Source organism: Rhamphochromis sp. 'chilingali' (assembly GCF_963969265.1).
Source record: "Rhamphochromis sp. 'chilingali' genome assembly, chromosome: 6".
NCBI classification, from domain to species: Eukaryota; Metazoa; Chordata; class Actinopteri; order Cichliformes; family Cichlidae; genus Rhamphochromis; species Rhamphochromis sp. 'chilingali'.
In genome coordinates, this window is record NC_137933.1 from 41,800,706 (window position 1) to 41,828,586 (window position 27,881).

General features: G+C 47.2%; 3 protein-coding genes across 12 annotated transcripts in view; 2 read left to right on the forward strand and 1 right to left on the reverse strand.

The window, feature by feature from the left end:
- Positions 1-476: 476 nt before the first annotated feature.
- Positions 477-9,784, forward strand: LOC308398556 (histone-binding protein RBBP7). 2 transcript variants are annotated; one of them, XM_080885247.1, is made up of 12 exons: positions 477-637; positions 2,565-2,709; positions 2,794-2,939; positions 3,206-3,382; positions 3,468-3,583; positions 4,181-4,341; positions 4,424-4,550; positions 4,646-4,723; positions 4,813-4,889; positions 4,995-5,052; positions 5,307-5,417; positions 9,193-9,784. In XM_080885247.1, the coding sequence occupies exons 1-12, from the start codon at positions 622-624 to the stop codon at positions 9,262-9,264; spliced, it is 1,284 nt and encodes a 427-aa protein (XP_080741373.1). In that variant the 5' UTR covers positions 477-621; the 3' UTR covers positions 9,265-9,784. The 2 variants fall into 2 exon arrangements, with proteins under 2 accessions (XP_080741373.1, XP_080741374.1); XM_080885248.1 differs by having other exon boundaries at positions 3,209-3,382.
- Positions 9,785-11,100: 1,316 nt separating this feature from the next.
- txlng (taxilin gamma) lies at positions 11,101-18,996 on the reverse strand. 7 transcript variants are annotated; one of them, XM_080885246.1, is made up of 12 exons: positions 18,874-18,980; positions 18,259-18,360; positions 16,806-16,914; positions 16,303-16,450; positions 15,866-15,957; positions 14,935-15,105; positions 14,662-14,856; positions 13,896-14,015; positions 13,738-13,812; positions 13,556-13,648; positions 13,388-13,483; positions 11,101-12,603 (listed from the first exon to the last, which is right to left on the reverse strand). In XM_080885246.1, the coding sequence occupies exons 3-12, from the start codon at positions 16,896-16,898 to the stop codon at positions 12,274-12,276; spliced, it is 1,413 nt and encodes a 470-aa protein (XP_080741372.1). In that variant the 5' UTR covers positions 16,899-16,914; positions 18,259-18,360; positions 18,874-18,980; the 3' UTR covers positions 11,101-12,273. The 7 variants fall into 7 exon arrangements, with proteins under 7 accessions (XP_080741372.1, XP_080741367.1, XP_080741366.1 ...); XM_080885241.1 differs by having other exon boundaries at positions 14,662-15,105; positions 18,944-18,996; XM_080885240.1 differs by having other exon boundaries at positions 14,662-15,105.
- A 2,458-nt stretch (positions 18,997-21,454) lies between these two features.
- Positions 21,455-27,881, forward strand: part of ccdc102a (coiled-coil domain containing 102A) — a 50,270-nt gene continuing 43,843 nt past the window's right edge. The window contains exon 1 of one of the 3 annotated variants that reach the window (XM_080885234.1): positions 21,455-21,655. In XM_080885234.1, coding sequence (XP_080741360.1) covers positions 21,470-21,655 — 186 coding nt within the window. In that variant the 5' untranslated portion in view covers positions 21,455-21,469. The remainder of the gene's footprint in view (positions 21,656-27,881) is intronic. The other 2 variants (XM_080885235.1, XM_080885236.1) reach the window with 2 other exon arrangements.

The following is a 27,881-nucleotide window of genomic DNA, read 5'->3' on the forward strand; positions in this document are numbered from 1 at the left end:
AGCCTGTATTCAGGTTTACTTAAACGAGACCTTTATTATCTGAATATCTAATAACGGTTCACCTTTTGGAGCAAAATTTGGTTGATTTTAGGCGAGATGCTGAGTACTTATACTGTGAGACATTATAAGACCTCCAGTCAGAGGCAAACTGCTCACTGTCTGTTTTGTAGGCCACATTAAGAAAATAAAAAAGTACATTTTTCCTTGTACATTTTCTGTTCCTTCCTCTTAAAAAATACTGGGGGGTTTTTTCTAATGAATTTGCCAGTTTCTTGTAAATCTTGTAAAGTGTAAATTTGATATTCGACCCCGCCCCCACGTGACACCGCCCACTGTACTGTTGCCTTTGGTCCTGTGCCCATCACCGTGGTCCTGGTACTCCGCTGTTTCTGTGTTCTCTTTGTTTTCGATGCGCATGCCCTGTCTGCGCAGTCTGTGCACAGCGCTGATCCCCTGTAGTATGCGCGCGCTCACGCATGCGCAGCGCTCCTCCGTAATCCGGCGCTGAGAGGGAAGGACTCTGGGTTTAGCAGCGGCTCCCCCGAGCAGCAGTTTTAACAGAACTCCCGCCTTCCTGGATTCTCTGCCGTCCGGCTCCGAGTCGCGGGCAGAGTTTGGACAATGGCCGATAAAGAGGGTACGTTTAACGGCCGCTGCTCGGCGCCGAAAAACTGCTTTGGCCTGTTTTCCGAGCGCGCCGCTTTGTGCGCGCAAACTCTGTTAGGGTCTCATGTTAGCATCACATGCTAATATCAGAGCTGTCAGCGCGAGCTTTCCCGGGTTTAAAGCCTCCGTTTTTAAACACGAGCGCGTTTGAACGCCCAGTCTTTGAGTTCGGTATGACGTCAGATCTCCAAACTGACCCGGTTTGACGTTAATGAGCTGTTGCCTCACCACGAACAGCAGCTCCTCTGTTAGTCAGCACGCACACAGCTGGAGTCTGTTTCCTGCACGTGAGGCTGGTCAGGACTCCTTGAGCAAGGCACTTTGACTGAACCCCAAACTGCTCCAGTCCAGGTCCACTCTGCTTCCCCGGTAACGTTTCATACATGAAAGTGCTGTGAAGGCGGCATCACGTGATTATTAATCAGATAATCAATCAATCAGATTTTATTGTCAGCACCTTTCAGTCCGGTCAGAGCCGACAATAAATCAGAGTAAAATCATTATGCAGTAATAAGCGATTTATAATAACTTAAAAAGAGCACAAAAGCAACACTTTCAACGTTTAAATAGTTTGAGCAGATTAAGACTACATTTAGAAACTAATTCAGTAAAAACTAATGTGTTAAGAAACGAGGCAGATGCATAATAAAAATAGAGTAAAATATACAGTAATTTGACTACTGTAATGAGTAAATAAAAATAAAATAACTGAGGTAAAAAATGGAAACTGCTTATTAAATCAGAATTTAAAATACAGTAAAAGTAAACAGTAATCCACAGGCTGACTGAAGCCTGGAGATGTTTAAGCTCAAAGATTTCAGGTATCAAAGTCTCCAAAGGTGTTAGCCGTGCAGGTCGGAGCTTCATACCTCTCCTCTTGGTCCCAGTGACGAGTCGGGCAGCAGAGTTTCGGTCAGCTGGTGTAAAGCCTCCTTACTTTGAGCCGACAGCGGTCAGTGAAAGCATCAGTTCCTCAGAGCGTGTCCCAGTCCTGCCGGCTCTTCTCCCAGATCACGAAACACCTCACCACATCTCTAAAGCTGGGACGCCGTTCAGAGGAAGCTCATTTCTGTTGTTTGCATTCTCGATGGTGTTGTTTCAGTTGCTGCCTGCAGCTCGTGGTCACAGGTGATCAGGTGATGGTAGAAACCTTCACAGGTCTCTCCTCCTCACAGCAGGCTGATCCATCACTGGGCAGTAACACTCGGGAGCGATGCACCGTTATATTGTCACCAAAGTGCTTGCTCATAGGGGGTCATATGATTGTTGGCTTTTTCTCTGTATCTATTATTGTACGATCTACTGTACAATATAAAGCGCCTTGAGGCGACTGCTGTTGTGATTTGGCGCTATATAAATAAAGTTGAATTGAATTCCCCTTTTCTGCGGGAAATTCCGCAGAAAAAGGGGAAAACTCCAAAACATCAGCAGGATGGCATCATGACATAGACACAGACTTTATTTCATCCCACACTGGGGAAATTCACTTTTCACATCAGCAGAAGGGACACGAAGAAAAGGTGAATTAAAGAAGTGTTTGAAACATTAATAAGAACAATACTATACAGTGTACAGATGATTACTGAATACAGTAAAATACATATAAGAAAAATCTTAAGCACAGTGGGAGTGACGATAATTCTAATGTGAGATTTAACAGCTGATTTGTGTAAACGTACTGTGTTTCGTGTGTTGGACGATCTGATTGGACCAAAACATCTTCATCTTTTCTATACATACCGTTATTTCTTTTTAAAGAGTTTCTCTTATTAATGTCTTTTTAAGGCAGTTGTAAAAATGTGGTCAAAGACTTGCAGAACAGGAGCAGATGTCTGCAGCTCACATACAGTCAGGATGAGACGCGTGTACCTGTGTCTCACCTTGTGGTCTCTCTGAAGTGTACGACGATGCGGTGGAGGAGCGGGTCATCAACGAGGAGTACAAGATCTGGAAGAAGAACACGCCCTTCCTGTACGACCTGGTGATGACGCATGCGCTGGAGTGGCCCAGCCTGACGGTGCAGTGGCTCCCGGATGTCAACAGGTAAAAGAAGGCTGCTCAGGTGTGTGCGAAGCTGCTGCTTTATTGGCTAGTTATGGTGACGGTTCAACTCGGCGCTCTCCACAGGCCGGAGGGAAAGGACTACGCGGTCCACAGGCTAGTTTTAGGGACGCACACGTCAGACGAGCAGAACCACCTCGTTATCGCGAGTGTCCAGGTTCCAAACGACGACGCCCAGTTTGACGCGTCGCACTACGACAGCGAGAAAGGAGGTAAGGAAGGGCATGTTTATGTGCTGGTTACAGTTACTTCCTGTCTGAAAGGGAGGGGTTTAGCAGATCTGTGCACTCACACTGTGTTGTTGTGTCTCCCAGCAGGTACGTTGATGCTTTGTTCAGGTGTGCTGAAGGTGCGCCACTCCCACAGGTAGCATTAGTGTTTTAGCGTGCCGCTGAGCAGCTTTCGGGTACAGTAGGTCAGGACACGGCGGTCATGCCGCCGTCACCTGTTCCTCTCCATCTGAGCGTTGTTGATCTTTCAGAGTTCGGCGGCTTCGGTTCCGTCAGCGGGAAGATCGAGATCGAGATAAAGATCAACCACGAAGGCGAAGTGAACCGAGCGCGCTACATGCCCCAGAACCCCTGCATCATTGCCACCAAGACTCCCACCTCCGACGTGCTGGTCTTCGACTACACTAAACACCCGTCCAAGCCAGGTGAGGTCGCCGCCCGGCTGCTCGCTACATGCTAAAATCAAACGCCCTCACGCATCATGACGAGGCATGTGTGTGTGCGTTTCAGATCCCAGCGGGGAGTGTAATCCTGACCTAAGACTGAAAGGTCACCAGAAAGAAGGATATGGCCTTTCCTGGAATCCAAACCTCAGCGGCAACCTGCTCAGCGCCTCCGACGACCACGTACGTGACATCATCGTTTAGCTTCAGTACACGAACTGAAGAAGGGTCCCTGTGAGGGTCAAGTTTAAGGGTTTAGAAGTCACACAGGCCGACAGCAGGACATTACCAGGATGCTCAATGTCAGATTTCAAACTAAAATACCTAAAATTCTTTTATAAAAGGCCAGCTTTTCAAAATAAAAGCTTCCAGTTTCTTATTGGATGCTGTCAAGACTTTTGGGACTTTCAGAATAAAGGCCCTTTTAATTTTAAAAAGTTGATAAGATCAAAAATATTTCTGTCTTTCATCAATTTTCCAAGGAAAAAAATTCCAGAGCGAAAGTAGCAGGTGCTTCTTCCGGTGAGCCAAACATTTCGTCCCGGTCACGCGGTGACGTACAGAAGTCGTCTCGTTATTGCTGCTCAGTCCCGTTAACGAGTGGATTTTCCCCCTGATGGTCACAGTTGACACTAAACTCTACATGTAGTCATTCAGAGGAATAAGAACGATCGTCTTTGCTTTTATCATCTGAAGACAAACGCAGTTACGGAACAATTAAATATTTCATGTTTGTTTGCTCATAAAACTTCCACATGCCCCGCCTCCTCTTCCTCTCAGACCATCTGCCTGTGGGACATCGGGGGCGGTCCAAAAGAAGGGAAGATCTTGGACGCAAAGACCATCTTCACGGGCCACACGGCGGTCGTGGAGGACGTCTCCTGGCATCTCCTCCACGAGTCACTTTTTGGCTCCGTCGCCGACGACCAGAAGCTGATGATGTAAGTGATCGTTAAAGGTGGTGGTTGTTTCTAACTGTGCGATCAAACCTGCTGGCTCTGACCCGCCTCCAACCATCCTCAGATGGGACACGCGCTCTAACAACACGTCCAAAGCGAGCCACTCGGTGGACGCTCACACCGCCGAGGTCAACTGTCTGAGCTTCAATCCCTACAGCGAGTTCATCCTGGCCACCGGCTCTGCCGATAAGGTAGAGGACACACCCACCTGCTCCTGTCATCGTAAGAATAAAGTTTTTTCTATTACTCGTATATGTTGAGGTGTGTGTGCTTTTCTTCCTGTCAGACTGTTGCATTGTGGGATCTGAGAAACCTCAAACTGAAGCTTCACTCCTTTGAGTCACACAAAGATGAAATTTTCCAGGTGAGACCTGAAAGTGTTTGTGAGGCTTCGTCGGTGACTCACACGTGATCGGAAAAATGATGGCGAGGCCTTCCTGTCCTTTTTATTAGGTACAATGGTCTCCTCACAACGAGACGATCCTGGCATCCAGCGGCACCGACCGGCGTCTCAATGTCTGGGATCTCAGGTAATGCCTCGCTGTCAGGCGGAGCTTCAGATCAGGGCGGGGCTTGAGACAATGACACTAATGTATTTTTATTAAAAATACTGATATCGATTTGTGTCGTTTTAGCAAAATTGGGGAGGAGCAGTCTGCAGAGGACGCTGAAGACGGCCCGCCAGAGCTCCTGGTAGGTGATGATGTCAGCGTCACGTCTTTAGGTGACACTCGCATGTCTTTATTCTGATCACATGATCATGGCTGACCTAAAAAACAAACATGTTTTAGTTCATTTTGACCTTTCGATGAGACAAGTGCGCTTACTCAGATACTGTGACGTAAGCAGAGAGTGTTCGAGTGCTTCAGGTGTGATCAGCAGGTGCATCATTTTCCTGTCAGAACAAAGCCCCGCCTCTCTAACCTGTCATTGCTGATCTCCATCAGTTCATCCACGGCGGCCACACGGCAAAGATCTCAGACTTCTCCTGGAACCCCAACGAGCCCTGGATCATCTGCTCGGTGTCTGAGGACAACATCATGCAAGTGTGGCAGATGGTGAGCGCGCACGCACACAGACGCACACAGACACACACAGACACACAGTGTGTGACGGTAACAGATCAGATGAAGTGGTGGGTGATGCGACAGCAGCAGCTCGGAGTTCTGACATGGAAATGTCATTTCGACTTGTGAAAGCCGACTTCAGGAAAACAGAATATCGTTTCACTCGTGCCAAAGACCAAAACATCTGGAAGCTCGTTCGGAGATGTTTCAGAAACGGTGTCACGAGCACGCCAACGGTCGTTTTGATTTCAAGAACATCAGAACGTCGGCTGTCTGATCCTCCAAACAAAGATTGATTTATTTAAACCTACTCGGGGTGCGGTGATGGTTTGCGAGGTTTTGGAGGGAGGCTGAGTGTGATGCAGGATCCGTGCTGAAAACTAACAGAGACACTGGGAATGTTGTCTTACTGGAGCCGTCCCGGTTGTAGCGTTCAAGGTAGGGCTGGGCGATATGGCCCAAAATCAATATCACGATAAATTGAGCAGTTAACCTCAATAACGATAAATGGACGATAACCACCCCAAGTGCCAAAAAAAACAAACGTTTTTTTTGGAGGGGGGTTTTCATTCGATGGGGCTGTGGCAGGCAGCATAGTTCCTCCAGTTATTTTGATAATATTATTCCCCCTAGACCTATTCATTGCAATTATATTATTACCACTTTAAAGGACTGTAAAATGTCACTGAAAATAAATGAAGACAATAGTAGTAAGTACTTTTAGTGGTTAAGATTTATTAACTGAACAAAATAAAAAGTGTAGGATACAATATGTAACCATGCTCTCTAAAAAATGTGTATCCCTTGTAAACAAAATAGTTTAATAATAAATATGTTTCACATTGGCTATTCACAAAGTAAACAATGATTGTGCAAATGTAATGCCATCATGGACAAAGGCCTATCTCTGCTAAGGCCTTGAGGTACTATAACTTGTAAACAAATAATGTCACAAACACAAATGTCAATTGAACACAGAAAAAACTATAATAAATACTAAGCACTGCCATGTGACTAGTGAAAACTATAAACTCTTAAACAAAAACATTAAATTGTGCTGTTTGCAAAAAACTTCAATAGAACACTGATAGTTAAAATTAAGCAGGGCTTGAACATTTTTTTTGTTAACAAGCGTCTCCTCTTCCTCCTCCACCAGCTCTACCTCCGTCGCTGCTGCTTCAACATTTAAATCGTCCTCCATTTGTTCACCCGTGTCTCGTCTTGTTACAGGTAGTAGAGTCATGTGACTCCACCCCGTCAAGTCTGTAACGTAGCACAGCGTCTTAAAGGGACATGAACATCGCCAACCTGCACATGCCTTTTCTTTTTTTTTTAAAATACCGAATTTACCGACATGGGCAAAATGACGTCGATGAGAGTCATAAATTTCGGTAACAATAAATTTTTGATATATCGCCCAGCCCTAGTTCAAGGCCTCGATCGGCTCATCAGCTCCGTGGTCACAGCGCTGTAGCTACTGTGCATTCTGGGCTGAGCTGTGCAGCGTCACAAAGCTTTGCCTCAGTCGCAGCTTGTGCATCACTGCAGCAGAAGCACATCTCTGCATAGTGACAGTTCTTATGATTTAAACAGGCAAATGTTCAATCTACAGGTGAACAACAGTGAAAGCCAGATGTTTCCCCCGTTGTGTCGATATCAGTCCACACCTACACAGCATGTCAACAAACCGTGAAAAAAAACCACAGAAAAAAATAAATGAATGGTTGCTGATCAGGGTTTCTATGCATTAGTATTTACAAAGGGTATGTTGTGACGTACCTTCAAAATTACAGCGGTCCCTCACTATAACGCAGCTGTGCTGTTTCACTCATTTCTTTTTTCATTGCCTTTTTTTGTATACAGCGCATTGTCGATCTCCTCCGTGCCATCTCTCCTATACAGTACAGTGTGACTCTAAAGACACTAACCATCGCACAAAAAGTTGGACTTAGGGATGGGTATCGTTTAGGTTTTATCCGATACCGGTGCCAAATCGGTACTTTTGAAACGGTGCCGGTGCTTAAAGAATGGAGAACACAAAATTGGTCCAAAAACCTCTCATGTCCAGCTGTTTTTTGTAAAAAGATAACAATGTTAGCCTTTTCTGCAGCTATGGGGCATATATGGTATCACTCTTGGCTGGAAGCAGTGCTTAAACAATGGAAAAAACACAAACTTTGTCCAAAAACCTCTCATGTTTAACTGTTTTCCACTTTTTCTTTGGTCATTTTAGCCTTTTTGGCCAGGGTGAAGGGAGTATCTGCCATCAAACAAGAAGACAGCCGCATGTAGCTATGATGATGTTTGCTAGTTCACCTTACATGCATTAATTCAATAACGTGGTTAGCCTACTCAACGTAAATTACACACGAACAACATTAAGCTACTCACGCAGAGAAGAACGGCTGCTGCTGCATCATCATCCTCATCATTTCTGCTACACTGGCAGGGCTAGGGGCCAGGACTCTCCTCTTCGTGTTTCTGGGGGATGTTGCAAACTCCGGGTCCGATAACAGGCACCACACCCGCAGTAGACGTGCTCGGTGTGAGGTCTCGCAACAAGCTATCAAATACGGCGCATTTCTGGGCTTTTAAAAAAAAAACGCTATGCGTCGCCAGGTGTTTCATCGGATTCTTGGTGTTACCTCCTTTGACAGTATCACAGTATCAGCTTAAAGCACTTGTTGCTGCTGAGTTTGCATCTTTTGCTGTGAAGTACAGCCAGACTTTTGACCGCTTCGCCTTGGGCATTTTTAATCTGTAGCTCTGCTCTAAAAGAACGTACGTACCTGGCCCCGCCTACTATCCTCGGAAACGTAAAATGATTGGCTAGAAGTGTATCACAGCTCAGGGAAAAAAAGCACCGAAATAAAGCACCGAAATGTGCGCTGCTTTTCGGTCTGGTTACTACCGTTTATGTCAGAACTGGTGCCATCATGGGACCGGATACCGGTACCCATCCCTAGTTGGACTTCTGATTCATAAATGTTGAATTCTCTGGCAGCGGCTCTACTCCGTGTTCTGGACCTGAAAACAGGGTTTGATCTGTGGTTTCATTCTATAATACTGGACTTATTTTTCTACAAAGGTTTGAACTTTGAGAGTTTAAAGAAGAGAGAAAAGTGAAAATGTTCATGCCTTCCTGAGAAACGTGTACAAAGTGTACAGTGAGGGGTTTTTACAGCCTTAAAACATCTGTAATAATTGTAAAAAATAAAGTTGGCTACTTTGTTGAACAAGGAGTGAATAGTAGCAAATGCTAAGGCGCACAGAGTCTATAGACTGCAGGCGAGGGAGCTCTGAGCCAAGGATGCGTTCGGCAGAGCGCACCACTCTTCGGCGAGCTCGTCTGTCCTGCTTGGTGCTGTTCACGTATGAGGTGCAGATATTACCCGTCAGGATGCTCTGGTTGGTGCATGAGCAGCACAAATCCCACCTTTACCTGTGGAGCTGAAATATCCAGTCTGGAGAAACAACCCTTCAAACCCGAGAGCGTTTGCACAGCTGTGGACAGTTGGAGAAACCGCTGGATTGCAGCGAGAGCCTCAAAATGTTAATATGCATGTAAATATGAATTATGAAGGTAGAAGAAGGTCCATCATTGTGTCAGGCCAGTTTCAACAATGTCAGAGTGCAATGTTTTTAACATCGGGGGGAAAGAGGACTGTTCGTCTGATGTTCATCAGATTCCTGCCGATCTCTCACGCCGCCCGTGTTGAGGTAGGAACTGCAGCGCTGCTTCTAACGGTTCCTTCCTTTCTTGCAGGCAGAGAACATCTACAATGACGAGGAGCCCGACAACACACCTGCGTCAGAGCTGGAGGCTCAGGGATCATAACCCCGCACAGGCTCCACCCCTGACCCCCACCCGTCCTCTCCCTCCCTCTGATTCATCTCAGTGCGAAAAGAGCAGCGCGGCGCGTTGGAGGCGTCTCGCACTCCGGCGCCGTCTCGCTTCGCTTCACCACTGCCCGGTACCCAAAAGCACCGACGCACCTGGAAAAGAACTGAAGTCCCTCTCGGGTGGGCGGAGCTCGATGGATTGGCTCTGTGTGCACGCTGTCGCTGTGAATTCATTTTAAAAGGGCTGACGGAAGGAAACGCAGCGTTACAGCATAGCTTGCTCCGTTCCTCCACCTGCAGCTCCTGTTAGATGTTCCCGAGTTGACGACGCGTCCTCCAAACAAACATTCCCGCTGCGTTCGCCTCCCGCTCCTTCGGTACTTCCTCACCCCTGCATTTGGCTAAATTCCTACACCCGAGGGAAACAGACCTTTGTTCTGTTACATGATGTGAAACTTTAGTTTTTGGTTCCTGCACCTCTGATCGCAATAAAGCTTTTGTAACTTTTCCAAAAATGCGTCTCAGCAATTCTTTAAGATCCGGCCTCTAGCCAAACCATCAGCTCCTGTATCATTTGTGCCGTTATGAAAACAACGACCTGATCAACATGAGGAACAAACAGGAATCAAAGAACAGAAACCAGCAGCGCTGCAAATTCTACAAAATGTTTATTGAAAAGCGAGACAGACTGTAGGAACACGGTAACGAGGGGTCGTTAGTCAAACAAGAAGCTCTCCAAAGCTGTGACGCCTCTTTGTTCAGTCTCACCTGCAGAGGTAGATTCTGACATTACCTGAGAGTCAGAAAGAAGAAACGTGCCGCAACCTTGGTCCCCAGCGTCACCACCTCCATCCTCCATGTACAGTCTTTTAAAGAGGTCACAGGTGAAATCATGTCGAACACAATCCGTTACCTGACAGGTCCAAACACTGATCATGTGACTTTATCTGGCCCCTTCATTATGCGTGTGTGGGGGGGAACAAGTTCAATAAAAACAGAACCGGTGAATCTGACGGGTCCAAACGCTCCTTCAAACTTTCAGCGTTGCTGTTCTCGCAGCTGTTTCAATAAAGTTTAACGTTCTCGATAAAAGGTCGTGCTGAGGTTTTGTGGTGGGCGGAGACAGACGCCATCACCTGACAGGAAAAAGATGAAAACGGATCAAACTGCCTCAGTCATTCGGGCGCTGCTGTGTGGTTTGAATTACAGATGTGCAGCAGGAGAACAGCGCAGAAAGCAGCTGGAGCATTTTTTTAAACGACGGCACATCAAAAAGCCGAGAGCCTCATCCGACGCCGGAGACGCTCTGAAACACGGTCGACACGTCGGCGGGACCATCGAGGGTGACCCCGAGTTAAAGTGGACCTGCTTCTGCTCACTTCCTGTCGTGTATTTCCTGTTCCTGCGTTGTGTCCTTCATGTTAAAGCTCAGCTGCTCTAAACAGTCTCAGTTTTTTTCTACTCTTGAATCTGGATGATGTCACAGAGAGGTGGTGCCCTGTTTTTCAAGAAGCAGCCAATCAGAATGCTGTCTTAAAGTGGGAGGAGCTAAACCAGCCTATTTCAGCAGCAGTGAGGCCAGGTATGATATACAGAAGGATTATTTTGAATCATGCAAAGCTGGTCTGGTACAGTCCAAGAATAGAAACAAAATAGATCCACTTTAACGACCTGGTCAAAGAAAACTGATAAATGATGAAAAGGTGAAGAGAGATGAATGTTTGAGACAATTTCTTGCTTGATGACTTAATCCCCACAGAATGACCCGGAGCGGGATTTGACCCCTGCTCAGACCCAGGTGTTCCTAATAATATGCATCACTGACAGAAACCAACATTTCTTTTTTTTTTATTCAGATTCATTAAAAAAAGAAAAATCACATTCAGCTTTTCTTCCAGTATAAAGATCACAGAGCCCATCATCATTTCCAAACATAATTTACATGAAATCACTTTTCAGAGGACGAAGGCCTTCGACTCTTCCTCACACGTGCACGCTCCTCAACACAAAACACATGCATGATCCCCAGAAACGTGTTGAACGGCTTCAAAGGAGAAGAAATGACACTGGTTGACCACAGGGGGGCAGCAAACAACGCCCAAAACTCATGGTTTGTATTTGTTTTTTTAAACACTTGACAGAGGCTGTCGTCATGCCGACTCGGTGCCTATCAGCAGGTTCAAAAGCGATCCCGCTGCGTCCCGATGGCAGCCGCGTGACATTAACGACGTGACGTTAAACTACAGTCACTTCCTGTTATCACCAGTTTTGTTAATGAAAACCAAAAAACATTTGTGTGATCAGACCGAAGCTCCTACATTTCAATAAAGTTCAAATTGAATCATTTTGATTATTTTTCTAAACATTCGTTTAAACGTGATCAGAGCTGCACCGTGGATCAGTGTCGCTGACTGTCCTCTGAAAGTTTCCTCTCACCTGAACGTGCAGCAGGTGGAGCTGCATCATGGTGGAGGAGACATCCACAGACACATTCATCATTAATAAAATTTAAGACTGACTGAAATCGCGGCTGCAGCAGACAGACTCAATCTGCTGGAAACACTTAGAACCAACTACACTGCGAGGTTCTGCCATTTCCCGCCCCTGTGGTCGGTCAGATGACCTCTGACCCCAGTCCCGTTTCCTCAGACACTCGACAGCGTGTCCGACTCAAATCAAAGTCATACTCAGGCGTGTGAGGAGAGAAATCGAAGGCCCGCCTGGAGGTTCCCTATGAAAATAAAGATCGAGTAGAAACGGGGAGTATGAAGAAGTGCCGATCGTTACCGTGGGCCACGATTTAGAGAATCTGATACAATCATTTATCACACAAAGAGACACGGCTTCAGCTTCTGTGTAGAAATCTGAGGAGGTCTATGTTAAAAAAAAAAAGAGCTCCATCTCCACTGAAGATGGTTTTCTGGCTAGTTGTGGAACTAGGCTGGAGCTGCGTGAAGCCCCTCCCACCACGCCCCCTCACCTCCACGCAGGCTGCGAGGTGAGCTCAGTCCTGCGGCGTGCTCGCCGTCTCTGCAGGCTTGCTGTCACCAGGAGACGCCATCGGGTCTGTTTCAGGTGGTCTGAGAGCTTCCTGAACGGCCGCCGTCTCCGGCCCGTCACCCTGCGCCGAATCCTCCGAATCCTCTCCATCCTCGGCCGAAGGCTCTCGCAGCTTGGCCTGAGGAGATGTGGCGCTCCCTTTGTCTCCCTGCTCCTGGAGGAGGCTGAGTCGGTTATTCAGGTCGTTCCTCTCCTTCTGCAGAGCTCTGCACAGCCTCTCCAGCAGCTCCAGCTTCCCCTGCAGAGCCTTGAAGTGACCGTCACGCAGCGTTTTCTGCAAAACAACAACATTCAGTCAGGTCCAGTTTCATGTAGGAGGAAGAATCAGATGGATGAAGCTCCTGTGACATCACCGCGTCGGGTCTCGACACTGGCATTCTGACCACCATCATGCTGGTTTTCAGAGGCCAGAGATCAGAGCCTGGTCAGAATCAGGGTGTTCAACTAAAGGATGTCCAATTACAGAAAGCTCCCCTAAACAAGAGAGCCAATATAATTCACTACGAGTAGCCAAACAGTTAGCAGAGTGTGTGTGGGATCAACAACTGACTTCAAGTAAAAAAAAGAAGGCCACGCCCCTAATAAAACAAACTTTAATCCAGGCGTGTTTTAGGAACGTCCTCCACCGTACAGGTGTAATAAAGGAGGAAATGATCCACAGAGACCAAACAGTTTGTGTCTCAGGCTGTAAACGTGCTTATTTCTGCTGGAAAGTTCTAACATGGGAGTCTATGGGGACTGACTCACTGCTGCCTCTGCTGGACATCAGAGGAACTGCAGCTTTTGGCACTTCAGCGTGGCTGCTTCTTTCAGCTCCCCGAGTTCAGACGAGTGCACTCGAGCGTTGGACCTTTATGTTTTAAAGGCTGTGATGGTGCTGAACAGTTGATCTGCGAGACACTAATCAGTCTGGCTCTCCTACGTCTGCTCCGGCATTTCTAAAGTGTGTGTCTGAAACATCTGAGGCCAAAAACGTGCCTCCATCTTCATTTTAGATCGACATCGGTCACTTTAAACGTTTCGAGGAAAACAAAACAGAGCCCACGAAGAAGAATCACCTCCTCTGCCATCTGCAGCAGCGCCTGGTTATTACTCTCCCATTTGGTCCTCCACTGGGTCGTTTCCTTCTCCAGCTTCTTGATCTTCTTGGTCATCTGCAGGCACACAGAGTTTAGAAACACAGACAGGTGAGCAGGTAACCGCACGCTGACACGCAGGTGACTCACCTTCTCCATCTCTTGTCTGAAGGTGGTGAAGACCTCGTTGCTTTTAGCCAGGGTGCTCTGGAACTCCTCGAACTTGTCCATGTACAGAGAGAGCTGAGAGACGAGAGCAGTGAGTAATGGAGACGATCCAGCTGACCTGTGTGTGTGTGTGTGTGTGTGTGTGTGTGTGTGTGTGCGTGTACCTGCTGCTTCAGCTGGGTTTCCTGCTCCTTCATCAGCTCACACTTGCGTCTGGACTCGGTGGCGTCCTTCAGCAGCTGCAGCGGCACAGACACAGTCTCTCAGACACTTGAGCTCATTTACAGCTGCGATAAAAACCAGAACAAACTGAGATCCTCACAAAGTCTCTCTCACGCTGCTGCTTCTCCTCCACTTCCTTCATCATCTCGGTGATTCTCTGCAGCTTGGCGTCCATCAGCTGCTGCTGCAGCTCCTTGTGCTTGAACACTTTGTCGATGTGCTGCAGAGAAACAACAGAAATCTCGTTTGCAGCAGGAGCTGAGTGACTGTAAAGATTACTACAAAAGCAACGTTTTTCTTGCTTCTCTAATCCCAGCCAAGCTTCTCAGGTCCTGGTTATGTTTCTCCTCGGTGTGCAGGACGCTGTCACAGCGAGTGACCTGAATGTGCCGAGGCGATGAAACCTTCAGTGTTGTCTCACTGCGACATGACTGAAGAGTAGATTTAAGACCGTAATTGTCTGTAAGACCTTTAAATGTGTATCTAAGACGTCTTAAAGGACCTTCGTGGAGGCAACGTATTTTCCATCTTTGGGAGATGAAGCGACTGCCTTGTTTTTAAGTTTAAAACATCTTCCACAATCAATTTATTTGACCATGTGTGTTGTGGCCAGAGTCTGGAGCTGGCGATGAGGGTCCTGGAGGGTTACTCCAACCAGAACCTGCAGCATGAGCAGAACCAGGATCACCTGCTGCAGACGTCAGTGTGCAGACAGAGTGTCACAACCAGGCCGAGTCTGTTGTGACACCCAGAATGCATTTCTGCCTTTTTAATGGCAGCATTAATCCTCTTCATAACAACCAGCGCTGACTTCATGAGCAGAAACAGACTGTTCTGATTGGACGGCAGGCGGGACCTAAACTCACCTCCTCTCGGAGCTCGTACTGCTCGATGAGCTTCTTGAGCTTCTCGGCCAGCTCCATGTTCTCCTGCCTCAGCTTGGTGTTGTGGGCGCTGTGCTGCTCCATCTGCACCTCGATGTCGCTCAGGGTCATCTGGAAGTGCAGCATGGCCTCCTTCCGCTGCTCGTCGTACTCCCTGGACCGCTGGGCGTTCTCCTCCTGCGGGGTTGAGGGGAGGAGTGACACCTGCACAAATGTAAAATGGTCCTCATCAGGTGTTTGTGGCGGCTGAACTACCTTCAGGGTCTTGTTGTGTCTCTGCAGCTCCCGGCAGAGACTCTCCAGCTTGCTGCGGGCCAGGATGGCCTTGCTGTGCTCCCCCTGCAGGTGCACCTTCTCCTTCACGATTTGAGACTGCTTCTTCTGCAGGGCCTTCAGCTGCTTCTGCATGCAGCGGCTCTCCTCCAGCTGAAAGACAGCAACAACAGAACAAACTGGGTCATTTTTATGTTTATGGAAACAAACAGGAAGCTGACGGCAGCGTGGTGTGTGTGGAGGCTTAGAAGAAACATGTAGCACCAAGAAGCCTGATCTGAAAGGGGACATCTCTAAGCCGTTCAAGTGTCACCAGTCGTATCCGAGTCAGTCAAACCAGGCTTCATGCCAGAATCTGACAACCTCCTCGTACTTTCTTCTTCTTTATGTCCAAGTCTGTGAGAGCTTCCTGAGGTCTAAGGTCACCTTTGTGTGAGATGGTGACGTGAAATCTGAAGCGTGAAACATCTCCATACTTTTTCCAGATGCCCAGCTTGTTGGATTCATTTACTTCTGTGGCTCCAAAAATACAAACTGAAGCTTTGTGATTATTTTCAAACATTACTGTTGTTCACACTGAGCTTCTGCTGATTATTATTCTGTGGGTGTCCACTGATCCACCCACAGAGCTCTGCAGAAATCCAACCAAACTACCACGATCGCTGCTGTCAGAGCGGGAAATGATCGGCCGCGACCACGACTCACGGAGGAGCTGAGAGCGTGTTCACCGTGTCGCTAAATCTGAATCAATCTGCTGCCTGTGATGTCTCTGAAACGGAGCGACTGAGCACGTGCTCCAGATCACACTGAGAAACCCAGACCAACACCACATGGTGACAGAGTGCTTCCTGTCACCTGCTCCCAGGTGTCGGGAGTATCTGCTCAGTGTCGGTGTGTCGGATTTGCGGCTCACCAGGTCGGCGTATTTCTTGCACAGAGCGGCCAGCTTCTCCTCGGGAGTGGCGAGAGCGTTCAGCGCCTGCATCAGAAGAACCACCTCCTTCCCTGAAACCACACGGAAGATCAAAACTGAACAAACCGGACCAACGAGGAAGAAACTGACATCGGGTGACACAAGAATAGAAAAGCTTTAACACAAAAATGTCCTGTTTGGTAAAACTTCCACTTCTCTGGTCTAAACAAAGAGCAGTCTAATCACAGCTGAATGATTCTGATTCAAGTCTAAATATGTGTCACAGTATCTGTGTGAGTGCTGTCAGACACGTGAAGCTTCACACGCTCCGTGTTGGTTTTATTCAGTTTTAAATTTTGTATGTAAATATTTAAATGTGATTCCTGAGGTGAGAGACGCATCCCGGCTGTTCAGTGCTTCTACAGTTCTGCTCGTACCAAAAGCTTTGTCCTCTCTGTTCTTCGCATCTCCGCCGGCATCGAGCTCCGCCTCCACCAGGTCGCTGGGACTGTCCTCTCGGCCTGGAGTCTCCCCCCTCTCCTCATTGGTGCAGGAGAGCCCCAAACCAAACTCAGACACCTCCTCCTAACAAAAGTCACATCCATCTATTAGACAGTTATCCTTTAAACAAGTTCTCTCACAGATCTCGCTCTGTGCAGACTCCGCCCCTCTGTGCTGGACTGCAGCTGGTGGTAATCTTTGTTCTGGTCTGAACTCAGAATCTGCAGCAGGTGGAGAACAAGGACTACCAGCTGCAGGACAACGCGGAGGAGATGAATTTCGTCCGCTGAGTGTAGAATCAGCTGATTATACTGTCACCAAGAACACGTGGGATTATTTATCTGACAGCCCAACTCTGAGGGAAACACAGAAACCTCCCACAGGTCACTGAACAGACATGAACAAGCAGCAGCACAAACGACGAGCCGTCCACACTCACCTGAGACGGGCTGTCCAGGTCGGGCGGGGAATCGTTGCCACCTACGATTCGTCTCGTCCCCACATCGAGCTCGCAAACTCCCGAAGTCTCCATCAGCGTCGGTCACGAGCTGAAGGTCAGAGCAAACACGAGATTACCACATGATGGAAGTCAAAGCACGGAGAAATAAAATCAATTATCTGACCCTCAAATCTGCAGTTGGGTTTACTGAAGAGGTCAGAGTGGTGGGTGGACACAGTGGAGTTGTTCTCATGTCTCTAATTCTGGCCAAGTCTGACATGTATTTCCATTCAGGTCTGCTTCAGATTAGGAAATATAGTTTCATCTTATTCACAATATCAAACAGGTGAGAAAGATTTCACACTGACGAAGAATAAACACTAAATCCACGTCGACATCACTCCAAATATTGTGAAAAACTCTGGGCGGTGAGCGTCGCCTTCCTGCTGACAACGACTGACAGTGACCTCAAACCCCTCTTCACCTGCCTCAGGTGTACAACAGCAGGTTGTGATTTATTCTCAGACAGGGTTGATCCTCTCCGACTGTGTGATTAAACCCACTGCTGTTGTTCCACGCGGGTAAATGCACATCACTTACCACACACTGTTTAAGCATCAACTGGTGTTCCAGGTGTTTATGGACCTCTGTTGGTGCTCTGTCCTAAATCCTTCTCCTCATTCAAAGTGTTGTTATAACAGAGACCAGCCACAGCTGCTGTCAATGTCAACAATACAACTTTACAATAAGTCTTTCTCGTGGAATAAACCCTAACTGCGTGAAATAAGCTCAGACTTTCAGCTCGGCCGCAGCCTGATGGCTTGAACGGGATGAAGAGGATGAGGAGCTCGTGCTTCTCCACAAAGACAGCAGGACTGTGTTCACAGTGAAACACGCGTGTGCAGCAGCAGCAGGCTGACCCTGTACGCACGATGGTAACAGTGTGAGTTCAGTGCACACACGCGCTGAATAAAACTTACACTCAGGCCTACAAACAGACCAGTTCGTTAGCATCTTTCCACTAATAGTAGCAGCTGATAGTTTAGACGCCCTGAAAACGTTCGGTGGAATACTTTAAGAAGCTTAAAAATCTCTAAAATGGACTTTATAACGTGTTTCAGCGGCGCAAACTCACTGAAGTTTACCCCGGGCTAGCAGGCTAGCCTAACCAGCTAACTGCTTTACAGCAGAAATGAGCAGTTAGCTTCCGACTGCCCGAGTCACAGAGTGCGAGCTGACCGCGTGAATGTGCAGGTGAACCTGTGAGCCTGTGTGTGACACCTTCAGCCTCTCTCCTACCATCAGAGCGGACTTTCCTGCGCAAACATGCTGCAGCCGCTCAGCTAGAGCTGAAACACTGGCAGCTACAGCGTTAGCTGTTCTGCTAAAGCCGACGATAAGAAACTTTGAGAGTCCCGCTAAAGAACCACAGAGCATCACCTCACCAGCCTACCTGCCGGGTTTGATGTCCGGTGTGTGGGGATAGCTCCCGTTTCTCTCCGCTCGGTTAACGTGTTTACAGTAAACACTGTAAGCTAACCAACTTCACCAAAGTCTAGAAAACAAGACATTAACGGGTTAATTCAAGTATAACACTACAGCCGGATTAAAGGAGGCACCCTTGGGCATTAAGAACCACCTAAAAAGATTTATTATCAGCTGCATGTCGGTCCGGATCAGCACGGTAACCGTAACCCGGACCGAATTTAAGGCGAGTCTTGTGTGACGTCCATCGGCGCGGACGGCATCCTGCTCAGGCTAGCTGCTCTGCTAAACTAGCATCTGATTCTGTCTTCCTGTGAATAAGTGTATCCCTCACGTGTCAGGTGTCACCTTTTGGATTAAAGAGCGCAAGTGACAAACTAACACCGCGCGGAAATGTAACGCGCCTTTGGAAATTAAAGCCAACATTAGTTTACTTCTGTTAGCACGGCTAACCTGAGCTAGCAGCCAGACTGTAGCTAACCCTGCCTGCTAACAGCACTGTACAAACTTTACTTCGCCAAATACTATTTTTTTTCCCGGTTCTCGTCAAAGCTTCGCATTCAAGCTAATAACCATACCCCACCTAATCAGTTTGAATCCGCCCGGAGCGTTAACAGTGGGGCAGCCGTCGCTTAAACACCTGGAGCGGTTACCTGTGTGTCCTCACCGGAGATGAAAGCAGGAGTCAAGCTGCCATCAACCGACGAGCGCAACATCCGGTGATCTATTTTTCAAAATAAAATCTCCTCAAGTTTAAAAAAGAAGCCATTGCCTCTATGGGGAAACTCGTCCTTTTTCATCAGATCTGAGATGTGTCACTGTGGCATAACAGAAACTGTGTAACTGACCGTGGAGTGGGAAAACTTGATTTAGAATTACTTCAGGGTCCTTGTGCTTGTGAGACTGGTGATAGCGCACATCTCTCAAGTTTTCTGTTACGCCCCTAGTCTAGGCGTGTAGAGACGCACATAAGGTTGGAGGAGAGAGAGGCAAGTACCCGCCCTGGTTCCCAAGCCAAACACCCGAAACCAGCTATGAGTAAAAAATGTGATTTCAGGGAAGCATAGCTCCAGGGTGAACCCAGGCCAAAATAATAAACAAAACCAACTAAGTCCCGCCAGAGGAAACTAACTAAACCCTAAGAAAGAAACATCACAAATTTTGTAATTTTTAAATTATAAATAACAATATTTCCAAGTAGTCATCATCTGCCAGTCTATACGTTTTTTCTGGGGGTCTTGTTCTCATGTGGTTTTACAGTTTTTGAAATATGTGCATAAAAGGCAACTCTCTAATTTGAATGTGGCGTCCACCGCTCCTATTTCCGGTGTTAATCTGAGCAGCTTGATGAATCTAAAGTCGAAACGAAAAGCAAAAAAGCCCCGAGAGATTTTTGTTTTTCAGGGAGGGAGGAAGATGAAACTTAGCTTCTTTACAAAGATCCGTACAGCCAAATAACATAACGGACCTCTCTTCTTGTTTATTAAAAAAACAATCTTTATGTTGGAGTTTTTCACTGACGTTAACTTATTTTTATATTTATAACAACAACAACAATACAAAAATATTATACTAATATTATACAATATATATATATATATATATATATATATATATATATATATATTTTTTTTTTTTTTTTTTTTTTTTAATGTATATTAATATTATACAATATTAAACTAATAATACTAATAGCGATGATGATATATAAGAATGTCCCATTTAGGAGCTGCTGTGTTAAAGTGAGTGAGTCCAGAATGAGCTCAGGACATCGAGAGTTTGGTTCAGAGAAAAGGAGTTAGTGGCATGAGAACCCTGACTGAGCATGCGCAGAAGAAGTTTCACGTGTGTAGTTTGTTTCTGATTGACCTTATCACTGTTTCACTGAGTTGGAGGAATGCTGGGGGGCGCTATTAGTCCCCCCCCCCACCCAAAGGTTAAACCAGCTGTTTACGTAGCGGACTCTGAAACAGTTGATGTGCTCGCCACCAGAGGGCGCAAACCGCGGTCTCTGTTTACTCCTCATAGTTCACACAGTCTCATGACACTTATTTAGGCTGATTAAGTAAAACATCCTTTTAGTCCAGGGCGGCTTTCAGGAGATAAGTTCCTGTTTTGTGCCCTTTATCTGCGGCTCTGTCAGTGAAACAGACTCAATGAGTGAAAATGTGAAAGGACGCGCAGACACCACTAAATCCTGCCCTCTGAATCCTCACCCTCAGAGTCCTCAGACAGTTTACAGCCAGTTACTCAGGCAGTGATTTCAGGTTAGATTCCAGCAGTAGTGACAGTCTGTGTTTAGCTCCTGGACTTCAAACCCAGCTGAAGGAGGAGGTCTGTTGTGGTGACACCTCCTCCTCCTTCGTCTCCATGGTTATATCTGGTGCCTGAATTCACAGAGCAGAGGAGACACAGACCATCAGATCAGTCAGAGCTGAACACATAATTCATGATCATAATGTGGACATGCACCAAAACACACCATAACTGTCAGCTTCTAACGGTTTGTTTTTTTTCTACTCTTTGCTCTATGTCATGTCACAGAGAGACGATATCCTGATACGGTGATGTGACACACTCAGATGCTCTGCATGGAGTGGAAGCAGTAGAGGTGAATCAGCAGGTGATGACTCCTGGTGTCCAGTTAGAATGAGACCATGAGACAGACCCGGGACAGGTTGGAGGGAAGATGTGCTTCAGCCGGAGGAGGTGCTGTCCACAGGACCGCAGTGGACCGAGTAGATGCTGGAAAATGGATGAGAAAAAGCGAGAGTAATATTAGTATGCATTTGTATTGTTTCAGTCGTTTTAGTGCAAAGACAAATGCATCTGACTCTAAATAAAATCTACATAAGATCACACTGTTGGTCTCAGTTACATATTAACTGAGATCAACAAAAATCAGTAGCGACCCTCAGATACAGCATCCTGCTGTGTTTGTGTTCCTCCTGATTACAGCTCATAATTCCACTAATTATAATCTTTTCTGAGTGTTTGCCGAGCTTTCTGATCTTCCTCTGCTTTGTTGTGCAGCTCTCAGTGAACTGAGCTCCTCTGCTTTCAACCAGGGGAGCGTTCAGCTCAGACAGCCAATGAGCTAACGGCTCGAAGCTGGGCGCCTGACCCGATTGGCTCAGCGCTGTGCATTGTTGTCATCCCGACGGGCGATTGGCCGGCCGATGAAGCCCCGCCCCTTTTCTGCCCTCGCTGCTTTCCATCCAGAGCGGAGAAGAAAAACGGGAGAAGAGACGGAAAGCTGCTCGGGGCTTCGGCTGGAGTCAAAGCGGCACCGCGGAGCTGCTTCAGCGGGATTTAGAGACTGGTTCCGCGGGAATAACGGCGACGCTCACCGCCTCACCTTCACGGTACGTCCTCCCGCTCCGCTGCTCTTCCTCGGGCTGAGTTTGAGTGCCAGCCGCTGCTGGTGTCAGATATCAGGGAAGCTGCTCCTCCCGTCTGCTTCCACCGTGGAGCCACTTTCAGGGTGTTGATGTGCAGATACGAGCGCTGTGCACACACTTTGTTCTCTGCGAGACCAGAGATCCTCACGTCTCCAGCCTGTCTCCTCTGGGTGTGAGTCCTGCACGGCACGGGCTGCAGGGTGGTGACCCCTGGACCCCGCAGGGCACAGCTGGGTTTTCTGGAGGTTCACTGTGACCCTGACCGAGCTCTGCAGAAATTAAAAAGGGTGTCCACGAGTGAGGGCTTTACTCCGAGCTGCAGGGGTGGTCTTAGCGGAAAACCCCAGGAGCTGGGACACGAGTGTAAACCCGAGGATCAGTGCACCACCTGTGAGGTTCAATATGTTTATGAAAAGACTGTTCAGGTGTAGTTTGGGATCAGCTTCAGGTCAGACACATGCCTGCACATTCATGTCACAGAGTTATTTCCGGTCATGTGTCTGCTGCTGCTTCATTTTCATGTTAAACAGTAACGTAAAAATCCCTGAGCCCAAAGCTCAGGCTGCTCCAAACACTCTGTCTGTCACACTTTTTTCTACTCCTGGATCTGTGTGATGTCACAGAGAGTGGATAGAAGCTCCACCCACCTGCTGTTTAGTGGTTGTGTTAAAGTGGGAGGAGCTAAAGCAGTGATGGAAGGGTTAGACTGTGCAACTTAAAATGTAACGATTGCTTATCATACTAGCTGTATTATTGAATCATAACACGTGTGTTTACCTGAGAGCCAGAAACCTGTAAAATTATACCTGTGATTAATCAAACTTCAGTGTCTGTTTGCATTAAACCGTTACAGTTACGTTCAATGTTACAGCCCTCTGGTAAAACCCAGACTCGCTCACTGCTTAGTTCAGTTCAAGCCAAGATGGCAGAAGGATGGACTTTTGTTTACAGGGTCTATGTGAAGAATTAAAACTCAAAGTTTCAGTAGGTGTAGGTGTATCTGTGTGTCACCTGGTCCACCTGTGGCTTCAGCTCTCCATCCTCAGGATGATTGGTGGTCTCCCTTTTAAGACGAGCTGTACTGAACATTCGAGCAGCTTTTATTTATCTTTGGGTTTCTCTTTAGAAATCAATTATTCAGACCAGCGTACTGTTGCTGTCCTCGTCTGTCTGTGACGGCGTTCAGGTATTGAGGGCTGTCATTGAAGCGGAACCTCGCCGGTGACCGATCCCTGCTCGTGCTTGTGATGTGATGACAGCTGATTGTAGCTGTTAACAGGTTCTCTGGATGTTCACAGTTCTTCTTGGAAGTAATGAGTCAGTGCAAAGCCGTAAAGCTGTGGGAGGTGTAAAAGCTGGCGTCGGCTGCGTTACTATGTGTGACCGAGTTGGACTGCTGGGGTGACTTTTTTAGGAAAAATGAGCCTCACCCAGACAGGAAGCCAACACACTCAGATGCCTCAGGAGGGGATTATTGTTATTAGTTTGTACTGTCTGATGACGTGTGCAGCACTTAATCTGGCTGGATTCTGCTCTGAAGGAGGATCACAGATGGAGATGCAGGTTATTTGAAAGAGAATATTAGATGTGAGGGTGTGAAGCATCATGGGATGTCCCTGCCATTCTCGCCCCGAGTGTCATCAGGAGGCGTTTGGAGGTTGCACACAGCAGACGGCGCCATCTGTTCGGCTGCTTCCACCCTCTGTGTTTCCACCTCAGGTGTCGCCTCAGAAGTACTCCTGCATCTCCGACCTTCCATCCTCCCTTTCAGGCGCTTCGGCTTGTCTCCGGCTCCGGACATAGACTCTGATCCATCCGTCTGTCTCTCCCGTAAACACTGTCTCAGAGATCAGACACAGTGTCTGAACCAGCAGCACATGGCCCTTGTTCTTCCCTTTTGCCTTTTTGTTTCCATGACAACCACACACAGGAATCACCCCTCAGATTGCTCTGTCAGTGTGTGTGTGTGTGTGTGTGTGTGTGTGTGTGCGCGTGTGTGTGTGTGTGTGTGTGCGTGTTAGCTCTTGATGGCTGGCTCTCTGTCGTGCCTTACGGGGACGCTTAGCTGTAATAGAACCATGATTACAGTTGTTAGAAACATCTGCGTGTTTCCTCAGGAGAAGAAAAAGTCCAACTGACACAAAATAGTTCTTTTCAGAGATCAAATAATGTTTTTAAAACACCCTGGGCTGAAAGGCCCAGATACCTGCAGTTCCTCTGATGCCCAGCAGAGGCAGCAGTGAGTCAGTCCCCATAGATTCCCACGTTAAAACTTTACAGCAGAAGTAAACATGTTTACAGCCTGATACACCATATACAGCAAATCACCTCTTTAAAGTTTGCATTATTAGGGGCGTGGCCTCTCTGACTGACAGGTGGATGGTGACACAGCTGCAGCTGCTAGCTGTCTGCTAGCTAGGGCAGGGCAATATGGCCAAAAATATTTATCACGATATATATTTGAAAATTTGCGATAACGATATAACTGACGATATAACTGACGCGAGACAAAATACTTTACAACTCCACAACTTTATTAGTGCAAAAAAAAAAACATCACTGTATTTTCACTTAAACAAGCAGCAGTTTTATGTGCATTAAAGTTCTATAAAATGTAACAGTGCAAATGCAAATTCTTTGCTGACAGTTTAACCAAAAGGCATTTCCAGTGGAAAGTGGCCGACATATCCTCAGCATAACCATGTATAATATCCACAAAACTTAAAAAGAGGTCATACACACACAATACGGTAACATGTTGAAGCGCAGTACGTATCACTCTGCGAGGCTCCGCCTACGATAGCCATAATGCTCCGACAATCCATTAAGCGGTGCGGCTTCGTAGCTTAGCAAAGTCGTACTGAAACATTTGACAGAATTTCGAGCGCCGTGCACATAAAATCGTTTCCAGGTCAGTAAACACAACCAGAGTTCATACATAAGAATTATAAGGGGCTCTGGCGACTTTTCAGAAAATCAAAGGATTTTAGGAGCAACTTATTTTCCAAACAACACGGTAACAACGACGGCCCGTTAGCATGCGCTACCAAAAATAGTGCTTTGTTGTGTATCTGACGGACGAAAGCTAAACCAGTTCCACACCAGTGAAGTTTTTTTACAAACCAGTTCTGGTTCATCCGTTTCATTCAACGATCCACTTTCGTTCTTCTCGTTCTCCGTCGCCGTCATGCTTTTTTCGCCATGCGCGTATGAAAACAAAGGCACTGCGCATGCGCGTTTTACCCATATTCTATCGCCATATTTCATTTTCTTATCGTTGCCCAACATCATACCGGTATTACTGTGTCAGCCTGCCCCAGGGCAGCTGTGGCTACACCTGTAGCTGCCTCCACCAGTGTGTGAATGTGAGAGTGAATGAATAGTGGCATTGTAAAGCGCTTTGAGGGGTCCCGAAAAGCGCTATATAAATGCAATCCATTATTATTATTATTATTATTATTATTATTATTATTATTATTATTATTATTATTATTATTATTATATGGCCCAGCCCTACTGCTAGCTTCCCCTGAACTGGACCTCTGGGCCGTGTTTGTGCTGTTGGAGCCTTTTGGAGCATTTTAATGACATCATGTGACCAGTAGTATGGCTGCTGTGAGGTCACTGTACTAACAGACCGTTAAAGAAGGTGGAGATCTGACTTAGTGAAATTTGAGGATTTAGATGGATGTTACCGAGTACTGATTAGCTGCTGTCTGTGTGTGTGACTAAGCCAGATGGTGTTGGTAGACCGGCTGGTTTAGAGTAAATATGGTTGCTTGGCTCCTAAAAAAACAACATGATTGTGGCCAAAATGCTAAAGTTGAAGCATCAGAATCAGCCAGATTCTGGGTCCTTATTTATTTATCATTAAAAGAATTTACAGGACTGAGTGCTGAGGAACAGTTTCACAGTTTCTGCCTTTGATGTTTTTCCAGCCTGTGCGTGTGCGTGTGTGTGTGTGTGTTTGTGTGTGTTTGTGTTTGTGTGTGTGTGTGTGTGTGTGTGTGTGTGTTTGTGCGTGTGTGTGCGTGCGTGTGCGTGTGTGTGTCTGTCTGTGCGTGTGTGTGTGTGCGTGTGTGTGTGTGCGTGCGTGTGCGTGTGTGTTTGTGTGTGTGTCTGTCTGTGCGTGTGTGTGTGTGCGTGCGTGTGCGTGTGTGTTTGTGTGTGTGTCTGTCTGTGCGTGTGTGTGTGTGCGTGCGTGTGTGTTTGTGTGTGTGTGTGCGTATGTGTGTTTGGGGGGTAAACAGTGCAGAGCTTCATGTGGAATCTGGCCTGGTTGTTTCTCTCCAGTGTGGCCTCGCTCCATCCTGCAGACCTTTTGTTTGTCCGTCTTCCTGTGTGGAATGTCAACATCCTCTCATTTGTCGCTCCACCCGCCGCCCGTCAGGCCGAACCAGAGGAGCCAAGCTCCGTCTGCTCCAGCGCACCTCCGCCTGCTCGCTCGTCTTCTTCCTCTGTGAGATAACGGCTCAGCTGGCAGCTCCGTGCTAATAACGCTGCTGTTTGCTCTCGTCGGTTTGTGTGCCGGCCCCCGGCGTGCCTTCTCCCTCTGAACGCATTCCAGCCTCCTCACACTGTTTACTCTCCTCTCTGCGCCTCCTCCTGACCGCTGCCTTCTTTCTTTTTCCTTTTCTAAACTCGCTCACTTCATTCTGCCCTTTCCGTCATTATTTTATCATCAGTCTGCTCTGTTCCTTCATATTTCCTCCCTCTTTGCGACTGTTCCTCTCCTACAACTTATTGTAGTTTCACAACAAGCCTGGTTCATTTGATTTGCACAGCGTGTCACCAGTGAAGGTTTAAAGTGAACATACAAATGATATCAAGGACAGAGAGGAAAGGAAACACATTTGGAAAGAAGACGTGCATCAGCTCTGTGTGCTCCATTAGAGAGCGGACTAAAGCCGGACGTCATTTACTGATTCATTATTAAATAAGAGTTTAATGGCAGATTAAAGAGCGACGTCTGTAAAGTTTGCCCTGCTCCAAAGTTTTGGGGCATAAACAGCAAAAAGCTGCATCCTAATGCTCTGTGAGGACGTCGGCCTGGCAGTGGGGGAGGATTTGAGTGGGAGCTGGGACGGAGCGCGTCGGCCTGACTGAGACTTCAAGGCTTTAAATAACACAGAAGCTTTTCATGATTCAGCGAACCACGCATGCGCATGTGTCACTTCCTGCTGCATGCTGCATGATTGCTGACCACTCACCGATGTGTTTTTGGATATAAAGTGATTCCCAGTAAAGCTCCAGTTTCTGATTTTTAGCACCAATAGTTTCCAGGTGTGCGGCTCCAAACAGCTGCTTCTTTACGAGCCCGGGCTGTGGCACAGGTTCCTTTTTCTGCAGGAGAAGTTAAATATGATTCTGCACTGCAAAGACACAAGTAGCAACAAACTGTTCATGTCAACGACAGCTTCTGCATGAAGCTTTAACTTTATCAAGCTGGCCTGTGATTGGTCTGACAGTGACGTAGCTGGTTCTGAGCCGAAGACATGAACAAGTTTCTCAGACTCAGGGCGAGTCGGAAACTGAGCTGCTGGTGGTTCAGTCCCGGGACAGGTCATCACTCCTGCACCTCTCTGAGTGGAGATTATTACACGTGCACTGTTTTCACACGTGCACGACAGCTGTGAACATTTGTATCTGACAGAGCTGCGCGTGAGAGTCGTTCACGTCCAGCATTAACCCGACGTTTACCCTGCTGCAGGTCATTCAGTCCATTTTAAAGAAATAGCTGTATATAAAAGATGGCCGCTGTGACGCAGCTCTCAGAAGCAGACGCTGCATTTATCTCTCATGCTCTCAAGCTCCGTGCACCGTGGTGAAGTTTGAGTGCAGAAGAGACAGCGAAGAACCTTTAAATCCACACCCAGAGTTTCCTTCCTGCAGGGCGGCGGCGTCAGAACCACGAGCTCACCTCGACACGCCGTCAGCAGCGACGCATTAAGCGCTGTGCACGAAGGCTTATCAGACTCTGCACAGCAGCAGGGCAGAGCTGCTGTGCGGTTGTAGCTGTGTTTTATTCTTGGAGGGAGTGTTTCCATCACTGTGTGTGTGTGTGTGTGTGTGTGTGTGTGTGTGTGTGTGTGTGTGTGTGTGTGTTTAGCTGTGTTTGTTTAGGACTCAGTAATTATGGCTGGCAGCAGAGCTTCAGCTCCAGCGGGAGGAGGAATGCCTTTGGTCTGCT

Excerpts from the sequence above, each read along its gene's own strand:
- LOC308398556 (XM_080885247.1), top strand. Across the intron at positions 3,584-4,180 it reads TCAGCGCCTCCGACGACCAC|ACCATCTGCCTGTGGGACAT; the intron begins GTACGTGACATC and ends TCTTCCTCTCAG. Across the intron at positions 5,053-5,306 it reads ACGGCCCGCCAGAGCTCCTG|TTCATCCACGGCGGCCACAC; the intron begins GTAGGTGATGAT and ends GATCTCCATCAG.
- txlng (XM_080885241.1), bottom strand. The coding sequence starts at position 16,898 with ATGGAGACTTCGGGAGTTTGCGAGCTCGATGTGGGGACGAGACGAATC. Across the intron at positions 15,106-15,865 it reads GCAAGAAATACGCCGACCTG|CTGGAGGAGAGCCGCTGCAT; the intron begins GTGAGCCGCAAA and ends GCTGTCTTTCAG. Across the intron at positions 12,604-13,387 it reads TGCTGCAGATGGCAGAGGAG|AAAACGCTGCGTGACGGTCA; the intron begins GTGATTCTTCTT and ends GTTGTTTTGCAG.